Below are 20,329 nucleotides of genomic sequence, written 5' to 3' on the forward strand. Positions count from 1 at the left end.
GTTAGGGTTGGAAGGGAGCTCTGGAGATCACCTAGTCCAACCTCCAGTTCATCTAGCTGAATCCATAATAAAAATAATGTCTTTAACTTTTGGTCAGGCAGTTGGGCTAGGCATTGGTTGTAGATACTTTCCAACTGAAATATCCTGTCTCATCTCACTTTGTAGAGCTCCAACAACAAGGAAAAACCCTTAAGAACTTCTAATTTCAGGATTAGAACCATTAATGTCATCAAGTGCTTGTACTGTGACAGTTCTTCCTCCTTTTCCTTTGAAGGACTGAGGGAAACTTCCGGCCAGGTGACCCGGGGGTGTGACCAGCCCCATATTTCGCAAGTGCCTGCGCTCACGGCCGCCCCTTTAATTCCCCATCCCTTTATTACCGACAGCGTTCCCCACTCGCCGCCGCCCCCGTGGCCTCAGGGGACCACCGCTCCCCGTGCGCATGCGCGGCGCTCGGTGGTCACGTGCCCCGCTGCCAGCCAATGGGAGGGCGCGTTACTGCGCGGTGCCCCGGTTGAGGAAGTGCCGCCGGTGTCCGTGTCCAGCGCTCCTTCGTCCGGTTCCGCCTCCCGGGATGTGCTGAGGGCGCGTCCGCCGCCCCTTCCAGGTGAGCGGAGAGAAGTTTGGAGGGTCTCTGTGGTGGGCGAGGGGGCTGGCGCTGTCATGACGATTGCGCTCGGGACGGGCCCAGACCCGGCGCAGTCGCCATGGCAACCCCGGGCCCCTCGCCCCTAGGTCGTAGCGGGGCCAGGGCCCTCGGGATGTGCTCCTGTCCTTCCCGATGACGGAGAGTTCGGTGACATTGTCGCCGCCTGTGTCCTTCTCCATTTCCTTTTCCTTTGCGGCCGAATTTCCCACGGGAAAGCCGGGAGTTTGTCACGTATGGCTGGGTCTCGCTGTTCCCCGCGGGCAGAAAGGAGTTGCTTGGGTTTGTTTGGGTTTGTTTGTTGACGGCTGGGTATTTCTGTGGGCTGTGTTGAGGCCACAGGCAGTGCCGTGTCCAGCCAGGAGCTAAAACGTGTCTTGGACAATCCACTCTTGGTTCCAGGCATCAGATTGTTATCGTATCTCACTGCAAGCTGTCTAAATGTTTAATTATGTTAACTATGTTGAGTGTGAACTCGGCCTGCTCTGTGCCTGTTAGCTTATCCTGATTTTGTTGTGCTCCCAGCCCCTTCTGGGTGATCTTGCTGAGCTCCTGAATCTTGGCCACTCTTCCTTCCCCTTCGGCGTTTTATTCACAGACACACAGAGGCATTAAATATCTGTACTTACCTCAGACCAGACTCTTTTTAGATGGGTTTTTCTCCGTCACTGTTTGTTCTGATAATTCCCAGTGTCCTCCTTTGCTGCTGACCATCAAATGTTCTCAGGGAACTCACTGTGAGCGTGGATGTTTTTCCCCCTTGCAGTGGTCAAGCCAAATTGGAAATGTTTGCATTCCTTTTTTTATCTACTAACTTACAGATTTATCTGGCTTTTGGCATTGTGGGAGCTCTCTGCAACTGCCAATAGCTTTAGATTTTACCATCCTGGAAATCTGTGCCCTATCCTAAAGGATCATCAGCCAGTTTTGTTGCATGTCTGTTCCTTTCTTCTTCCATCTAGTTGTGATGAACCTACTGAATGGACTCTGTTTTCACTGTGGTTTCATCCTACATGATTTTAATCTAATTAATTCCTGTAATTAATTTCTGTTAATCTGCCACAGTCTCTCCTTAGTCCAGGTTAGTATCCTCAGAAGTCTTTATGGAGAACACTTGTGGGAGTATTTTGGGAGCACTTGCGTGTTTTCAGACAGACCAATTGTATGAATAAACTCCTGAAGGTGTCTCACAAGTAAGGTGAAAAAAAACCCCAACCAAACAAAAAAAACAACAACCCCAAAAACCCCAGCTGCTGGCTCTGTCCCAGTGTTATAATTAATGTGGGAACTCATTTACAAGATAAGCCTGAGCAGCCTCACCTCCCTCAGAAGCAGTGACAGGGACTTTTAAAGTAGAAGGTTTTCTCTTGCAGGTTAAAAAGTAGTTCTGTTATATCTTGTAAACTGCTCTAATTAGTGTTTCCATACCTGGTGGCAAAGAAAGAAACATTCAGCAGTGGTGCCAAGACAATGCTTTGCTCTTTGAAGTTGCTGCTGTTTCTCCCAGCAGGTTGTTTGATGTGTTTAAGGCAAATTGACTTCTCATGTCTGACTAGTTGGGAAGCAGCTGTCCTGTGAATGCCTCTTAAAACCTGTGGCATTCTTAATTTTCACTTCTTTTCCTAAATCAGTGTCAATCATCCTGACTTCTGGTATCCAGGCTGGACTTGGATGAGACGAAACATTGTGGGAACTGCCAGTGGAATTCAGAAAATGGTCTTTAGTCAAAGAGCCTTTAACAGAGCACGTGCATTTATTTTTATTAACAAAGTCTGGTGCTTCTCTCATGTCTGGTGGTATTTCTCTCCCAGTAAGGATGATCCCTATATTTGCATATAGGGATGGGGTTTTTTGGGGGGTGTCATGAATACAGGGGTTGGGCCAGTATGACCTATCAGTCAGTGAGTCAGTGCTGGGCTCAGAGCCCGTCGGCTGATGGGAGCTGGTCCTGTCACCCCAAAAGCCATTCTCTCATTTCCTGCCTATTTTCCACCTCTGGGTCCCACCCCAGCCACTCCCAGTGTAATTTATGGAGTGAGCAGGTGAAACTGTGGTTGCAAAGGCTGACTCTGGGTGACTGTTGTAAATACCTGAGGAATTACAGGTGCAAACTCAGAGACTTCCTGGCGGAGCTGATTCAGAAATCCTTGTAGCTCTGCCTTCCTGCTCATCAGAGGCTGCTGGGCTGGAGGCAGCCCTGGGTCACGGACAGGGATTCCCTTCAGTGACGTGTTCAGATGCTTTTAAAGAACCAAATGAACTTCAGCTGCTCAGAGTAACAGCAGAAAAAGATCTGCCTTAGCTGAGCACCTTGTCTACAAACTTGGAAGCCAAGTGCTATCCAAAATCAGTCTGAGAGTGGGATCACTCCTACCTTCCTGGTTTTTTAACCAGTCACAGCATGTCTGGTGGCTTCAATGCAGAGTGTTCCAAAAGGACTTAGAGCTTCATGTCTTGTTCTGTGTCCCCCCCACCTACTTTCCTGCCTACAGAGGGGAAGGAACAGGAGCTGCTCAGTTTTCCAACATTAGCTTTTAATGAAGTTTTTAATTTCTGCTTCTCAACTTATTACTGTGGCTGTCAGAGCAGATGCCTATGCCAGAATCCATTTTAAATGCTACTAGTTTAAAACAGCAGCATTGGAGTTTTTGAGCTGAACCTGCATGTCTCATGCTTGGAAAACTGCTGAAAAAAGGAAAGGAAAACAGCCGTTTAGGCTCAAATTTTAAAGTCAGGATCTTGTAGAGGTGTTAAGTTTGGGGCACTTGTCTGACTACTAAAGAAGGAATGTTCTTTTCAAGCTTTTTCAAAATTATTTTATTTTAAAGCACCTTGTTTGCAGTAACCTCTGGAAAGTTGTGTTGGTGTCTCCTGTGAGGGTGTAGGTGGAGGGGTTGGGTTTTGTCAGTGCTGCTCCATAATGAGGACAGTGTGTAGGAAATGGAGGCAGCTTCAAATTCCCTTCTCCAGGGGTTCGTAGGCTGAATTTCTGGCTGCTTTTTCAGCCACTACACACATTTTCTGTGTGGATGTTTATTTTAATTCAGAAAGGGCAGTGAGCCTGCAGGTATGGTGGATTGTTTGGGGTTTTTTTGTTTGTTTTCTGGAGGAAGAGCTGCCTATTGGAAACTTGCTGTGTATTAAATCTCCCCTCCAGTGACGAGCCAGTTGCCAATGTGCCTCTTTTGTGACGCTTCGGTTTGAGCTCCCCACAGTGCCACTGTCACAAAGCAGATTTTCCCTTCCTCATCTTAACAAGAAAAGATTTAACAGCAAAACCCTCTCAGAGATTCTCGTTTGCCATGCCCTGGAGGAATTGCTGTATCTGGGGCAGCGGGAAGCCATGCCTTGTGCAGTGTGCTTTAGAGGCACTTCATTTGGAGACCAGCTCCTGTGAAATCCATGGCTCCAGTAATGTTTCCAGAGCTGTAAGGTGAAAGAACAGCCCAAAAAGCGACCCACATGCAAAACATTGATGTTTCTGCTGCTGGGAGTCTGACAAGTCCGACTCCAAGTGTGCAGAAGATCAGGGATACGAGTATAAAAGGATTCTCACTAACAGTAAGTGTTTTGTATTTCTAATAAATAACCGCTGCTTGCTACACAGGTAGAACTACATTTTGCCTTCTCACTTCTTAATATCCTTTTGGGGACTGTTTCAAATCCTCATCTTTCATGGCAGGAGGCCAAAGTGTTAATGACAGTGATTCTGTGTGTTTGGCTTTGGAGGCTTTCAGTGCTGTGGCGTGCACACCTCGATGCGGGCGGAGTGGAAAATTGTGTGGAGCTGGAGACAAGGCACAAATATGTTCCTAGAATGGTGTTTTCAGAATTTCACAGCTGAGGAAAAATAGTCTGAGCCATCTGGGGTGAGCCTTTAGGAAGGAGGGCTGAATGCCAGGATGGTTTTCCCAGGTTGTGTGTGACAGTGCTACCTTCCTGACTGTCAGAGTTCAACGTGCTCTGGCCAAGCTCTTGTAGCTGTTCCACACGAGGGGGGTGTAATATCCCATTGACTTGTTTGGTGTATTTGGTGTTCGGTGGGAGTCTGATTTAGCAGGGTGATACAGCAACATGCTGAAATCACAGCAGAAGCATAACACAGTGATGGCAGTTTATGGTTGAATCCAAATCTAGGTGTGGTGCTTGTTCCTGCTCTCTGTGTGCTCAGTCAGGGTGCTCAGGAAGGAGTACACAGATTGAAGCCTGCTTTGCTTCCTTCAAAATGTACTTTTTTATTTGTCCAGTTTTTATACTTTGGGCTCAGCTGTATGTATGTTTCCCCCACACTGGTGTGGCTCTCTCAGGAAGATGTGATTCTCTATGATTCTCTATTAATTGTCTCAGGGCACCTGACAATTCACCAGTGCAGATGTCTTATCTCAACCCAAGGTTACCCTCCAGCCTCCCTAGGGCTGAGATGAATTCAGCTTTCTTTAAAACACATTATTCCCCGAGCTCACTGGGTTTTGCCCTCCTCCACTGTGGGGTGCTAGTCAAGCACACTGCCCTGGATGGATTTACTGGAGAAGAAAGTCCAGGCACTGACAAACTCCTTTCTTCAGAGTGATGTCCCCAAGAGAATCCCGTTAGTGCTTGGGATGTGCTTTAGGGGCAGATGGGATCCACATGGCAGATTAACCTCATGTGTTCCACATGTGACAGCCTGGGGAGCTGTGCCGGGGCAGGTGGTTGGGGAGAGCAGTTTCCTGCACAGAAAGAAGCTGCTATTGAAGGAATTTAAATAATGAGGAGCTCCAAGTCTTGAGCTAGTGCACACTCCTGAGTGACCTGGGGTCTGTGAAGGGCTCTGAGGCTCAGTGCTTTTGATTCTGGTAGAAATGGCAGAAAAACATGGATCAAAAGGTGTTCTGGGCTGTTGTAAAGTCACATAATCAGAGCCTGCTTCCACCCACGTTATTGGGGTTTTTTTTCAGACCAAGGCACAAAATCAGTCATTTTGTCCTAGATTTCTCATTAAGAGTCTCACTCATTCCAAGCTTCTGCTAATGTAGGGAATTAAGTGCTGGCAGTTTTGGGCAGCACTCCTGTGGGATGTGATGAGTGTACAGGGGTGGAGGTGAAATGATCACCGTTCAGCCTGTGACCATGAGCTCCAGGCTCTGTTGGTTTTCATAACAAGGTGGGAATGAGGGGAGCTGTACCTTCTGGGGTTTGTGTGCTGCCTGTCCCAAATGAACCTGTGTGGCATTCCTAGAAGGAGCAGGAGCATTAAATGCTATAAACAGAGTAGAACAAATGGCCTGTCGAGGTGTGCTTGCACTGCATGCTGGCAGAGCTGGGGGTGTTGGTGCAGGCAGCACATTTGATGTTGTGCCTTTAGATCCAAAGGAACTAGTCTGATTCCAGGCAGGGTGAAGAGATTTCCTCCTCACTGACATTATGTGGGCCTAAGCAACTTGATCTAAGTTGGGTTCAACCCCAAAGGGTCTTTCCAATCTAAGTTTTTTTATTCTGTGACCCTACTTGAAGCAGTACTGAGAAGCTGTCAAACCAAGTATTTAAATATCTTTAAAAATTTGGATCCTGTTTCTTGGATAATGTTGCCCTAAGTCCTGGAAGCGCCTCTTTGAGATTCTTAGTAATGAATCTATGATGTTTTCAAATCCAGTTGCACTTTCATTATATTAAATGAGAGGAGCTTGGTGACAGAGGTGTCCGTGTGGAACATTCCCTGTGAGACCAGTAACCTAAAAACACAGTAAGCTGTGAAAGAAAATGAAATGCAGCAGGGAAATCTTTACTGCTTTGTGGAATTAGACTGGTTCAGAATGAATGGTTTCATGTAAATCAAATCCTCAGTACCAGATGGCACAAGGTAGAGAGACTTATAGCTGTGAAAATTCCTGTTCGTGTTCTGGAAGATAATAGCAGAGTTCATGGCTGTTTCGGGTACTGTGGTGCTCAGTCACAGCTAAAATCCTGCATTTTGGTAGCTTTAAGATTCTGTCTGGGCTTTGTTTGATCCTATTTATTTACAAGTGAGAGAGGATACCAAATGTTATTAATTTTTTTTCCTGGAAATCTTGTCTTACTGGGATCTGAGCACTGTCCACACTGGAGTCGCAAACAAAGATTTGGTGGTGACACTGGAGCAGCACCTCTGGTGTGAGGGTGTCCGGCACAAGGAAATCTATCTCTGTCCCTGCATGCAGATCTTCCAGGGAGTGTCTGTAAAGTGAAACAGAGCTACTGTGACATGTCCTGCAGTGCTGGGCAGGAGCTGACAGAACAGGGCCAGCCCGGGGCTCCCCGTGCCCAGTGGGGTTGTTCGGTGTCACTGCCGTTCCTCTGGAGCAGCCCCTTCATGGTGTGTCCTTAGGGGTTTTCTGCAGGAACTTAATCTTTTCCTTCTGTGGAAGGACAGCAGATAATCCTTAATAATCCCGCAGGAGTGTGCTCAAAGTGAATGCTTTGAATTCCTGAAGGTGAAAATCTTCATCCCGAGTCTATGAGGATCCGCACTGTTTAGTGCTGGAGGTGCTGGGACACCAGGCTGGCTGTATGTGCCTGTAGGGACAATGCTGCCTGAATTATGGGATCGATTTATAAACACCCACAGCCTGCCAGGGCTTTTCTTTATTCTTCCCTGCAGCTCTGCTGCTTCCTGTTCAGGATGAATTGATTTCAATTAGCTTGTAAGTAAAGTAAAAGGTATTGATGAACTTCGACCCAGCTTTGTTTCTGCAAGTGAAGATGATTCCTTCACGTTGGTTTTTGTGTGATCACTAAATTTAAAGCCAATACATCCCTTACTGGGAGTTATAATTGTAAACAATCCTAGTTGCTATTCATTTGACTTTAGTCTTAGATTACCTGGATTTTATTCTGCCAGGAAATTCAGTGATATTTGTTTCTAGATGATAACATTTTTATTTGGGAATTTCATGAGTTTATCTGCTTGGAAGCTCAAGTCAAAATAAAAATTAATGAAACCAGCATCTTCTTCACTGGTGAAATCCAGTGATTTATTTTTTTTTTTTTTTTTGCAGGATGCACAAGGCAGAAGCCTTGTTAAAACATATCTAACAGTGCTAAACAAGAGAAATCTCAACTTGTAGAACCACTTGGCCAGTTTTTTGTAGATATGGAAGTGCGCAAGGGATTTTCAAACACGTTTAAGCAGCTGCCTGCGAAAGCATCAGGCTTTAATCCTGTATTTGAACACCCTGCTGGATTAAGAGTGCTGGTTCTGTGTGGCTGCCTGTCTCTCTAGAAATGTGATATTATGTAGATTTTATGATGATTTTTTAAAAATACAAGAGCTCTAAGAGGGAATGAAAACTTCCCGTTCTTGAGAAAAGCTTGAACTGAGGTTTCTTAGCTGTGAAGCATCTGGTTCATGTAAATAAACTGTTCCTGCACCTGGCTCTAAAAAAGAACTGTTTTTTCTCGATGGGACCTGGAAGTGCTGGTGGTGGAAATGTCAGTGCCTGTACTTGGCTCCATCGTGCTGAGTGAGCAGGGGCAATTCCTGGAGGCCTAGCCATGGCTTGGGCCAATGCTGGAACCAAAGGCTCTGCTGCCTTTTAGACAGAACTGTGGAATGCTGTTCTTTAGCTCATTATACCTAGAGCTTATTGATGCCAAAGATTTATGGCATTATTTTTAAATAGTAAGTTCAGGCCTCACAATGTACTTTAATTTAAAATTATATGTCAAGTTGACTTATTTAGTAATGCATTTAGTATTTCTTTTCATCCAACTTCCATTCCTGCCAAATATTTGTCATAAGAATATGACAGGTTCCTCTGAGCTACCCAATACACTTGAGGCCAAAACATTTTGCTAGATTTGTTTCAATAAAGCAAGGCAGAAAAGTAGTAAAAATGCTTAAAACCTTTATGCTTTCCTGTATTTTTGAAATTAATTTGTTATGCATTACTATCTGCAGGTTTTAGGTAAGAAAGGGAATTAAATGCTCAGCTTCTAGTTCTACTTGCTCCTGACTGCAGTGTTTTGTACAAGGGTGTCCTCTGAGCTTTTTCAAATGTTTATTTGCACTATCCCTTCATAAGCATGAAATGTTAAGTAAAATATGAAATGTTGGCTCATTTTCTAATCCTCCTGAGCAAGTGCTTCCTGTTTTGACAGAAGAGTGAGGTCACTGTGCCCCCTGAGAGGGGAGACAGTGGCTGGTGCTGGCCATGTCACCTCCTAGACCATGGCCATCATGTGAACCTAAGTCTGACACTGGAGAAAAAGATATTAAAAGAAATAAGATAACTTCACTTTGGCTTTTCCAAAGTGGCTGTGAACACCCTTGAGTTAACCACATGTCCCTGGAGCCTGCGTTTGGCTTCACAGTAGCCACCATTTGGTCTCAAGGGTCCGAATTTGTGTTGTCAGTGTTGCTACCTCTAAACCCCTAAAGGCCCTTTTAACTTCCATTGAGTCCCAGGATTTTGTTTCACACTGATACTGTTTGGGGGGTTTTTTGTGCTTTCAAACATGTATTTTGTCCTCTTAAGTTAACTCTGAAACTGATACTCAGGTCACTGTGTTGGCTGAGACTTGAGTTCAGGACTTTGTCTGTGCTAAGGACAGCATTGCCACAGGCTGTGCCCAGGGCCAGGACCTGCTCTTGGGTGTTTTTCTAGGTATCCCTGAAGACCCAGAGGCTGTCACCTGGGTATGAAGGGAATTGATTTGCCTGGAATTTCTTCTCTCTTGGTCATAGCAGCCACTTACCACAGCTCTTCCAGCAGCAGCGACACCTGGCCAGGGAGGAAGGGGCACAGGTCTGGTCTCCTAAATGCCTGTGGCAGGACATGGTGCCAGATGGGTGTCCCAAATGTCCTTTAAATGTGCTGGAGCATCTGGATTGGGTCATGTAATGGATGGAGTGAGTTCCTGCAAGCACAACCAGCCCTGGGTGTCTGAATTTGAGGGGAGGGGGATTATCCTGTTCAACAAAACAGTCATGGATTACTTTTTTGAGGCTGGCTTCAGCTACAGGATAATGCGTAATGCTTGCCCAGCTCTTTGAGAATGTGGTGTGAAATACACATGGACTAATCCCCATAGGAATGTGCCCTGTGCTGGCTCTGCCTCTCCGGCAGCGGCTGCCCTGCCTTTTCTACTCATTAGCAAAACCGTGGTGGTTTCATTTCTCTCTGATTTATTAATGCTGAGAAGGGGTGTTGCCTTACAGGAGCATTGAAACTTTGCAAGAAAAATGATCTGTGGTGTGTCACAGCTCTGAAATGGCTCAGCAAAGGGTTCAGCAAGGGTGGGGGGTGAGACTGGGGTCCACATCATCAAGCACCCAGTGGTGTGGATCTGATGAGCCACAGCCAGCAAAGGGTTGCCCTTCCTTCTTCAGGGTCCCATGGGGTGAAGCTGAAGCTTCTTAAAAGGTCACCAGAGGCTGGGGGTGGGGAGTGTGTGCACCACTGTGACAGGGTACAGGTTCCAAGTCTGGCCTCTGAGGACTTGAGCCAATTCTGGGAGTGTAAAATAAGTTTTAAAGGGAGCAAGCAGTGCAGGGTTTTGTAGGTGCTTAAGTTGTTTTGAAACTGGCACCTGGACTGACTGTGAGTGCTGTGGGCTGCTCAGTAAACAAGCAGCCAGTCCCAGAACAGGCTGTAAAATAGCTGTGATGCTTTTTAAGGAATTCTTTGGAGAGGAACAAGTGATCCATTTCAGTACAGAGTGACTGTAACTGGCAAAGTAGAATATGCTGAAGGAAGGGACCCATCAGGATCATTGAGTCCAACTCCTGGCCCCACACAGAACACCCTGGGAATCCCACCATGTGCCTGAGAGCTTGTCCAAGTATGTTTAATAACTTAATAATTTACAAGTAATTGCTAAATTGTAAGTTTGGCAGCTTAAAATTGCCCAAACTGGCAATTCTAACTTTGCCAGTTACTCAAATGCCGCTCAAATGGCATATGCAGTCCAATGGGGAGTGTGTTTAAATCTGTTCCTCCTCGAGCTCTGAGCTTTAAATCAAGAACACTGGAGAGCTGAGCATCCCTTTTCACAGGAGGGCATAGACAAACACCGCTCTGTGCAGCTTTTCCCTTATAACTTGGCACTTTGAAACCAAGACCTGAGACTCTTAAAATTGGGAAAAGAAAGTAAAAATTTTAAGTAATTTGGTTTTTTTAAGGGTGGTGGCTTTGTTTTTTTTAATTTGCATCCTGATCTGGTTCTTTTACCTGGGAGGGTCGGAGTGAGAGAGATGAAGGAACTGACTCCTTCTGTCTCCACTCACCTTGTCTGTCTCACATGGGAATAGAGAGAGTCCTAAAACGTGTTCTCCAGTCATCCATCAGTGCTACAAATGCTTTTACAACCACTTTAGCTATCACTTGCTTCTTTCCCTCTGGTACTTGTTAAAAAAGGCTGAAGACATTGCAGCAAGTGTTCTGTCTGTACTTAGCAGACTGTGGCAGTGCTATGGAGAAAAGGTGTCCTGGGATTTCTGTATCTGAGTGCTCTGTGCTGGGCTGGGAGGAGCTGTGGCACACAGGAATGAGGGGAAGTGAAACTAGATCTCATTTTACCAGCATAGGCTAAACAAAATGAACATTTTAAAGAGTTGGAATCCTCTGCATATGTACTCACTGGAGATGGCAGGAGTGTGCAAGAGGACTTTCTAAACGTTCCTCTAGCAGTGCTTCCTTTTTAAGCTGTTTGTTCAGTTTTGTTTTAACAAAATGTTGGTCCTGCATGGATGTTTGAAGAGCTCCATGCAACATAAGGTACACTTGGCACATTGTTGGCTCATTTAATGCTGTTTTTGGAAGGGCTGGTGGCCATGTGCTCCTTGCATGCAGAGTCACCAGACTGTACTGCCAGGGATCGGGATGTGCATGGATATGGGGCTGGAAGGCTGGGTCAGGCTGAGCTGGGAGCTGGGCTTACCCCGTGGCCAACACAGCTTTGAGTTCCTTCTCGGGTTAACATTGCTATGTTTCGTTTTGTCTCTCCTGAAAACTCACTTTTCTGGGAAAAGCAGCTTTATCCATGCCAAGCCCCTCCTGGTGCCGTTGGATCAGACCCTGCATTCCATCATTCCTCACGTGCTTCCTTCCCTTGCAGGCGTGAATGACAGAGGAGGTGCCCCCGACTGCACTGACGGATGTGAACCTGCGCCTGCTCTGCCACGATGACATAGACACAGTGAAACAGCTCTGTGGAGACTGGTTCCCAATAGAGTATGTGACTGGTTTGGGGTGGCAGGTGGGGACCTCGGAACAAATGGTGTGAACCTGCACTGGTCCAATTCTGTGCAGCCTCAGGGCTGTTACCAGGACAGCAGCAGGTTGGGAATCTCCTCTGCACTGTGGTGGTGTTGCTGTTAAAGGTCCTTTGCTGCCTGTCCTGTGGCGTACTGGAGTCATCAGAAACTTCCTGTATGAGGATTTTGGCAGGAAAATGGGCTTTGTAATTAAAGGGATGCATCAGCTTCTTGAGAAAGACTGAATGAGATGGGGAAAGGAGGACACCTCCAGGAAAAAGGACAGCATCCTTGTGCTTGTGAAAGGAAGTTGTGTCCTGGAGCGTGGTGCTGGGAAAGCACCCTCAGAGCCGACCCAAACTGGCACGGAGCTGTTCCTGAGGGACTGCTCTGAATGTCCTGGGGGAACTGAGCAGTAACGTCCCTTGGATCGCTGTTGCTCCTGTAGTCTGGCTTAAAGCTGATCTCAGCCTGTCCCAGGTCAGCTCCCCAGACCCACATTTGACAAGCACAGGAATGAGGAGCTTTTCTGGGGTACACTGACAGATTTCTGGCCTAAAGCATCCAGGGAAACCACAGCTGTAGACTTCATGGATTTTTAACTTTAGCTTCATAGAGAAGGTTTATAGAGGATTCTAGCAGATTATAATTAAGATTGAATAAAATGTAACGAATCAGCAAAAGCATTCATAGTATTTTGAGTTTGTGGATTTCTTTTAAAATCAAGACATGCTGAACTCTCACTTGGAAATAAAGAACATACAGTAGTTTCCCTTTAGCTGCAGAAGGAGGAGGAGAACTGGAGGCTGGTGGTGTGATTTGTTTTTTTCCTACCAATATGCAGTATTTTTTTTACATGTGTATGAAATTAATGAGATCCTTAAACTCTTAGATGAGGGCAGATGTATCTTGCATTTAAAAATAACTTGCTAAAGATGGATGTGAAAGCTCTGGGCAAAGACTGTAAAATGAAAATGTGATTCTCTTAGCAAGGCAGGAGGCCATTACATAGTGAAAGAACCCATGGTACCAAATGGGATGTAACTGCTGTTTCCAGTTGAGGAGCATCTCATGCCTGTTCCCAGGGGCTTTGCATCCCCAGACATTGCCGTTTCTGGTTCCTTCCCAGATACCCTGACTCATGGTACCGAGATATCACTTCCAACAAGAAGTTCTTTTCCCTCGCAGCCACATACAGAGGCTCCATTGTGGGGATGATAGTGGCAGAGATCAAGAGCAGGACAAAGGTGCACAAAGAGGTACGTGACTACCCTGGGCTTTAGTGGTACAGAATCCACCCCCTGCCGTGGGGAATGGGGGATGGGACCTGTTTGGGGTGGGGTTTTTTCCCTCCCCTATTCAGACACTTGATCCTGAGTTAATGTAAGGAATGAAGCACATGCTGATTTCCAGCCAATGGAGCAGGGCTGGGGGGCTGTGTGGTACCACAGAGGCTCTTCCAGCCCCATGGGAAGCTGAGGGATTAGATCCTGCTGGCTAATCCCAAAGTGCCTGTGCAGCAGGCATTGCACTGCTGCCTGGCCATGGCTGGTGTAGCTGTGGGAGCACAGAGCTTCCTTAGCTGTACTGGGTGAGTCACTCTGGTGACTTCCTGCAGAAACTGCTCCCTTTACTCAGTCCCTGTCCCGAGCCCTGAGGGCAGGTAACCTGTCTGCAGAGAGCTTGGACTTCAGAGATAACAGAGTTTGGACGCCAAGAGAGACAATCCAGTGGGGCAGAGAGGGAAAGAAGAGATGGTCAATGAAGACAGTGTGGGAGAAGAGCACTAAAAAAAATCAAGGGCAGTGCAGGGAGTGTCTTGTTCTCTACAGCAGTGCAGAGATCTCCAGCTCACACAGCTCAGGTGCAGCTTGCAGGACTTGCTGGGTTGATCTAAACACTGCTGAGTGACTCCAGAACTGGCACTTTTGAGTCCTTCTGGTAAAGAAAGCAAGTGTGTTCTGTCCCTAAAGCCACAAATAGTGGACATAGTTAGGAAGTACTGTGGTCCGTGTTCTGCCTCTGGGAGGATGATGTGAAAATAGGAATAGCCCCATGCTTGGATATTTTAACTTCCATTCCAAAACCTTCAGCTAACACTGTTCAGTGAAGAGAAGTTTCTTGTTTTAGCCTTGTGTTTAGGTGTTCCAGTACAGGGTTCTTGATTTCTCCTGTGCCTCCCCAGGTACCCTACTAAATAACCTGTCCTATCTCTACTCAGGATGGAGATATCCTAGCTTCCAATTTTCCTGTGGACACTCAAGTTGCTTACATCCTAAGTCTTGGAGTGGTGAAGGAGTTCAGAAAACATGGAATAGGTAAGATGCTGCTAAGTGCCAGCTGTTGCTGTTGTTTGCCTGGTGTGGCCAGTGGGTGTGACTGAAGGAGCTCCAGCATGTCCCTGCAGTATCCCTGTGGAAAGGCCTACCCGTGGCTGGTACCAGCAGGTGGGAAGGTGATGCACCCACATCCCATTCCTGGTGATAGTGCAGGGGCACTGGGAGGTTTTTACTGGTGTGGGCACAACACAATATGCAAATATTTCCAAAGAGCACAGGCCTTTTTCAGCCTTGTTCCCAAGGGCCAGCTGAGCACACCAAAAACTCACACTCCTGCTGCTGAGACCGTCTGCAAGTGTAAGAACTTCACCCAGGAGCAGGGTTTGAAATTATTTTCTTTCTGGGTATCAGCAGTCTGATCCCTGAGGCAGAAAACAGAGCTGCTTTTAACCTTTCAGCTTCAACAGATAGAACAAACTGTGAGAAAACCACAAAGGGAACTGGAAAATAGTGTAACTTGTGCCTGATTAGATCTCGAATGTACAAATCAGCTCTGAATGTCTGCTGCCACATGCAGCATTCCTGCAGCCATTTGAAATCCTGGAGTCAGAAAGGCTTTCTCTCTGTTTAGAGCAGTTGTGTTCTGTCACCAAGTGCTGCCCTTCTGGTGCCATTTCAGGCAGGATGTGGATCTTTGATCTGCAGAAGGGAATGGGCCAGGTTTGGCAGTGTGACCCAGGGGTGCACACCTGGAGTCTCTTCAGTGGATATGGGTATAACTTAGCACCTCCAAGTCCTCCCTTCTTCCCCAGGAGTGTTTGGAGAGGTATAAACTTAGAGGATACATAAAGAAATGACCACAGAGTCCTTGGTGAGAGCAGTGTTTAAGCCTTCCATTAAAATGCCACTGGAGAGAATTTTCTGTACAAAGAAGAAAGTGGTAGCACAGAATGATATTCACAGAGGGTGGTAAAGAGGTCTTTCTTTACAATTATGGTGGTTTTCAGTCTCCTCTTAATTTCCAAATCCTAATTTTTTTTCCCAGTTCCATCTTGCTGGAATTTTCTCCTTTCAGAGTCAGTATTTCCTGTATCCATTCTATCTGCACAGCGTGTTGCTGTGCTCTCTCAAAAACTTTTGAGCTTGCACCTGTAGCAACACAACCTAAAAAAAAATGCTGCTGCTTTTTCTGAGACCTTTCTCTTGAGGTTTTTCTACTGGTGTTTGAAGCTGGAGCCTTTCATGCAGGAGGCTCTTCACTTCAGCCATGCTTCTGAGCACTAAAGCACTGATTTTCCTCTGATTTTTCTCTGATTTTTGTAAAAGGGTTTGGTTTCTAGTTCTCTGCTATTCTTAAACCACAGGCCAGCTGGATTTCTGTGAGGTAGAAGACTGGAATATCTCATAACAAAATTGAACAATTGTCAATGTCTCAGTGGTTTTTTGGGCTTGGCTGATACAGATGCTCACAAAGTATCAAGTGGCCATGAAGTCAGTGCTGTTGACTTCTGCTCTGAAGTCCTGTGGGTCTTGCAGGGAGTTCTACAGGCCCTGGGATTGTGAAACAGCAGCAGCCATCTCCCCTGTGTGTTAGTCAGGCTGATTCTTTAGCCTGGTGTTACCACACCTGCTGGAAGAAGTTCCCGTGCAGGTTCTGCTGCGTCCTTCATGCCATGTTGAGGTGGTGTGGATGAACCCTAGGTCTTGTCTCCTGGGGCTGGAGTATCCTCTGTACCCTTCTGGTTTTTTCCTGCTGGCTGCAGCAAATCCAGGTTGGGTGAGACTGTGTCTCTTCTCTTCTCCTTAGGAGGCATCTTAAAGTCCCACCAGTTCTTAGATTTTTATTCAAGTTCAGCAGACACAATACAATAACCTGCTTGTGAAGTCCTGTGTTGACACTCTGCTGTTTCAAATGGCTTTGAAAGAAGTAAATGTATGGGGTGGAACTGATACCATTGAAAATGAGTCACTGACCTTCCCCAAAGCCAGGAGCTGCTCTGCTGGGGATGGGCAGTACTGTCAAAGTTCTGGCTCTGTCTTGTGGTTATTGAGTCAGAGGTTTGTGTCTTCGAAATCTCTGGGTTTTGAAGCTGTGCTCACAGGTGAGACCATATATTAAAACCATGTAGAGGGTCCTGTGAGAACTGGGTGGGATTTGGGGTCTCCAGGTGTGTGCAGCAATCCCTGCTTAGACACTGGTGCAGGAGGACTCAGCTGGGCCCCACAAACCCTCATGCTGAGGGTCCCTGGGGCTGCTCACTGTGATCCTGCTGCTTTCCCTTCAACAGGTTCCCTCTTGCTTGAGAGTCTGAAAGATCACATCTCCACCACTGCCCAGGACCACTGCAAAGCCATCTACCTGCATGTGCTCACCACCAACAACACAGCAATAAACTTCTATGAAAACAGAGACTTTAAACAGCACCACTATCTCCCCTATTACTATTCCATCCGAGGCGTCCTCAAAGATGGCTTCACTTACGTCCTGTACATCAATGGTGGCCACCCACCCTGGACAATCTTATATCCTTTCCCTGCAGGCTGCTGAGCAGAGGCCAAACCCTGTTTTGGGTTAGCAGCAGCAAAGTGTGGGTAGATGTGGGGACTGAAACCTGCTCAGAAGTGGGTTTAATCTGAAGCTGGAAGGTAGGTGATGTTAGAGGGATCTGACAGTGATCCATGTGTCCCCAGGCTCCCTGGACTCCTCTGGGAATGCTTCAGGGAGCCAGTGTAGGATCGTTGGAGCAAGTTGGATGCCAATGAGAGTGAGTGCTGGTGTTAGGCCAAAGTGCTGGGTGTGCTTTGGCTTGTAGGGTGCAAGATTTTGCCACGAACAGGGCAGAGAAACCCTTGGTCTTGCTTCCTGTGACCTGGGATCTGCTGTGAGCCTGGCCTGGCCTGGATCTCAGCAGGCTGCTCCCACACTGACTTAGGGAGATTGTCTCAGGTCAATGGATCATGCAGAAGAAACTTCATCCTTCCTGGGTGTAGCTGGTCATTTCCAACCTCCCCAGGCAGGTGGATGGATTGCTGTCCTCACAGGATCTTCTATGGAGTGCAAAGGGAACTGGCAGCTGCTTAGAAGAGGTATTTCCCACACAAGCTGGAGCTGCCATTCCCAAATTGCCATCCTTTACAGGGCAGAGCAGACCTGCTTTTGATAGAGAGGTGGAAGCAAATGATTGCAAGGAGCAGATGTGACTGAGCTGAGCAGCTTCCACTGTGCCAGGGGTCCCTGCAGGCAGGGCAGGTCCAGGAGTGATTTAGGTTCTTTGCTAAGTTACAGGGTAAGTGTTGTTGTCCTTAACTAGTGGCCACTGACTACCTACAGCACATTGGCTCCACACTAGCCAGCCTGAGCCCGTGCTCCATTCCCCAGAGGATATACAGACAAGCCCAGAGCCTCCTCTGCAGCCTCCTGCCCTGGTCTGGCATTTCTGCCAAGAGCGGCATCGAGTACAGCCGGACGATGTGACTGAGCGAGGGTGCACAGGAAGCACAGGTGGGTACTGGGGCCAGCTCCCTTCCTGCCCCATGGCCACCGTTCTGTACAGAGATCCTGGAGTGAGCTCATCCTGCTGCTGTGGAAGGTGTCTGGGCAGGGCTGTGCTCCAGCTCCAGCCAGCAGCTGAACTCCTGCTGGTTTCATCTGAAGGGAAATCAAACTCTGACCTTATTTACTTGTGCCCAGAGCCCAACAGCAGGTGGAACCTGCTGTCCCTCTCCTTTTCCCAGCTGCTGGAGCAGCATGCAAGACCCACAGTGCCTGAGCCCTCAGAGTCCCAGCAGAGTAACTGGAAGCCCCATTTGCTGCCAGTGCCATTGCACGTGTGTGACATTTCCAGGACAATGGCTCCCCAGCACACTTTCCCTAAGTGTTTCCCTAAAACATCTGCCCTCTTTTCTTTCCATAGGATTGTTCCTCCTTCCTTGTGACACCCGGCTCTGCACTGGTTCCAGTGATGACAGCTCTTGGCCAGTGACCCAGCCCCTGGATGGGACTCCTTGTTCCACAGGGACTGACCTTTGGTAGAACTTCACCCTGGGGCTGCAGCCCCGGCTCCTCGTGTGGGCTGGTGGGCCTGGCTGTGCCACAGCCACAGGCCCTTGGTGTCACCACTCCGTGTGCATGTTGCACTGTCCCCACCACTTGCCTCTGGTTTGCTCATCCCCATCCATACCCAGAATGTTGAGGGGTTCAGCTGCTGCTCCCACTCCATCCACAGCTGCTGAGAGCAGCTGAGGGAGGTTCATGGAGCTGCACTGAGGAACCACTTAAATGAGCTGGGAGAGCCCCGGCTGGCAGGGCAGAGTCTGCCCTTGTTGCTGGGGAAGGGGGGAGCTGGGTGAGGGGAAAGGGGGGAATGGGAATCATGTTTAGGTCCTGCCATATCAGCTGCTGGTGTGTCCTGTGGGTAACTTCCAGGGAGAGCAACTGCCTCGCATGAGAAACTACCCAGCCCCACCAGCCCTCTGGAGTGATGTAAAAAGCAGCATATAATTCAGGATGCATAAAGTAGAAGGCAGGGAATGAAATTGCTATTTCATAGTGAAATATATATGTATTATACTGTATAGATCTTTCTGCCTTTGTCCAAGTTGGAATGTAGCAGGGGAGGGGAGCTGGGAGTGTTAAGAGTCTGGTCCAGAGCCCTTCTCCCCTTCCTTGGCACCAGGCTGGATGTCGCAGGGATGGGATGTGTACAAGCATAACAGCTTTCCCTTACTGAGGAAGATCCTCAGCTGCTCAGCATTGTGCTTTGGGCTGTGGTCTGGGCAGTCTCTCAGTGGCTGCCCAATGTGTCCTGGCTGCAGGACCCTCTGGCTGGACTGAGTAGCTCATGTCCAGCCTGTGTGGAAGCCCCAGAGCTGCAGCCAGGCCAGGGGCCCTGCTATATTCCTATGGTAAATCCCCCTTCCCTGGCCAAGGCTCTTCCATGCTCAGCACCAGAGGGATCCCTGCCAGAGCAGGCGCAGGCCCTGGATGGGCTGGCACTGCCAGTGCTGGCAAGGGGTGGGCAGGACCTGGGGGTGCCACACGGCTCAGGCTGGGCCTTAGAAGAGCCAACAAGCTGACCTTGCAGCCTGGATGGCCAGAGAAAGCCCTGTTTGTATCTAAGCCCCTGGGTGGGAGCTCAGTAATAAAAGGACGCAGATGAGCTGCTGTGACTAGTGCCAGGCTGGAGAGCAGGAGGCCTCAGGGGCTGGCACGTTTGGTGTCTGGGAGCATCACCAGGGTGTTCTGGGAGGTGCTGGTCCTTCTGTGGCTCAAAGACAAGGTAAAGAGGTGTTTATGAGGAGTCAAACAGGGCACTGATGGAAAGCCCAGCCTTTGAAACTTTCAAGCCCCAAAATGCCAGGGCTGCCTTCGGAGTGAGGGCATCTCTTCCATCCCATATGATGTCTCTGGCTCCCCTCTCGTTCAGCAGTGCCAGTGGCACTGGGCAGGCAGCTCCTCCCCCAGCCCCAATGCTTCCCCATGGCCCCTGACACCCTTCTAGCCTCAGTTGTTACATTTTAGTTTGGGGTAGTTTTGCTTATCCACTTTTTACTTAACACATCTGTTGGTATAGAGTTTCTTTAGCAGGCCAAGCCCGTGGTTTTTCTCAGCACTTGCTTTCTCTGGACCAGAAAGAAGCTCTTCTCTCCTGATTGCCTGGGACTGATGTGTATGTGTGTCCCCACTTTCTCTCCTGTCTGTTATACAACCCAGCTCCGCTACTGGAGCACATCCCAAGGGAGCTGTGGCTGGTCTGTGTGCCCTCCTACCACCCTGCCCTGAGGTGTCATCCCCACCGTAGCCCATTATTTATTGAAGAACCTCTTGCTGAACATCTTCGATTAAACCAAACCTCTTTTTTGAGTTGTGTGTCCCTGCAGAGAATCTGCCTCTGATCAGCTGCTCATGCTCCAGCCCTGGCCTTGTGCTCTGCCCCGCTGTGGGGTGACCACAGACCTTTTTCTACAAGGCTGGCAGGGATCCTGGGGGAGCTGCTGCTGCTCCAAGGCAGGGATGAGCTTGGAGCAGGCAGAGAAGGGACAGGGAAGGGAAAGCAGCTCCTCCAGGGCTGAGCCCATCCTTCCAACAGGGCTGCAGGAAGGGTGGATTTTCCCAAGGCTCAGCTGAAATGGACCGGGGCCTTGTGCAGTTGCAGCGCTGGGCTCCTCGCTGGCTGCCCCCATTTCAGCCAG

The 20,329-nt window shown here is 48.1% G+C and overlaps 1 protein-coding gene across 2 annotated transcripts; it reads left to right on the plus strand.

The window, feature by feature from the left end:
* The first annotated feature begins 436 nt into the window (after positions 1–436).
* Positions 437–20,000, plus strand: NAA60 (N-alpha-acetyltransferase 60, NatF catalytic subunit). 2 transcript variants are annotated; one of them, XM_032125512.1, is made up of 7 exons: positions 437–607; positions 11,720–11,835; positions 12,988–13,117; positions 14,080–14,176; positions 16,426–16,660; positions 17,456–17,639; positions 18,052–20,000. In XM_032125512.1, exons 2-6 carry the CDS (start codon positions 11,726–11,728, stop codon positions 17,610–17,612), a joined length of 729 nt encoding a protein of 242 aa, XP_031981403.1. In that variant the 5' UTR covers positions 437–607; positions 11,720–11,725; the 3' UTR covers positions 17,613–17,639; positions 18,052–20,000. The 2 variants fall into 2 exon arrangements, with proteins under 2 accessions (XP_031981403.1, XP_031981404.1); XM_032125513.1 differs by lacking the exon at positions 437–607 and having other exon boundaries at positions 13,047–13,117.
* Positions 20,001–20,329: the final 329 nt, after the last annotated feature.

The sequence above is a fragment of the Corvus moneduloides genome, chromosome 16, assembly GCF_009650955.1.
Source record: "Corvus moneduloides isolate bCorMon1 chromosome 16, bCorMon1.pri, whole genome shotgun sequence".
NCBI lineage: Eukaryota > Metazoa > Chordata > Aves > Passeriformes > Corvidae > Corvus > Corvus moneduloides.

Excerpts from the sequence above, each read along its gene's own strand:
- NAA60 (XM_032125512.1), top strand. The coding sequence starts at position 11,726 with ATGACAGAGGAGGTGCCCCCGACTGCACTGACGGATGTGAACCTGCGC. Across the intron at positions 11,836-12,987 it reads GGAGACTGGTTCCCAATAGA|ATACCCTGACTCATGGTACC; the intron begins GTATGTGACTGG and ends GTTCCTTCCCAG. Across the intron at positions 16,661-17,455 it reads CACCCACCCTGGACAATCTT|TGACTACCTACAGCACATTG; the intron begins ATATCCTTTCCC and ends ACTAGTGGCCAC.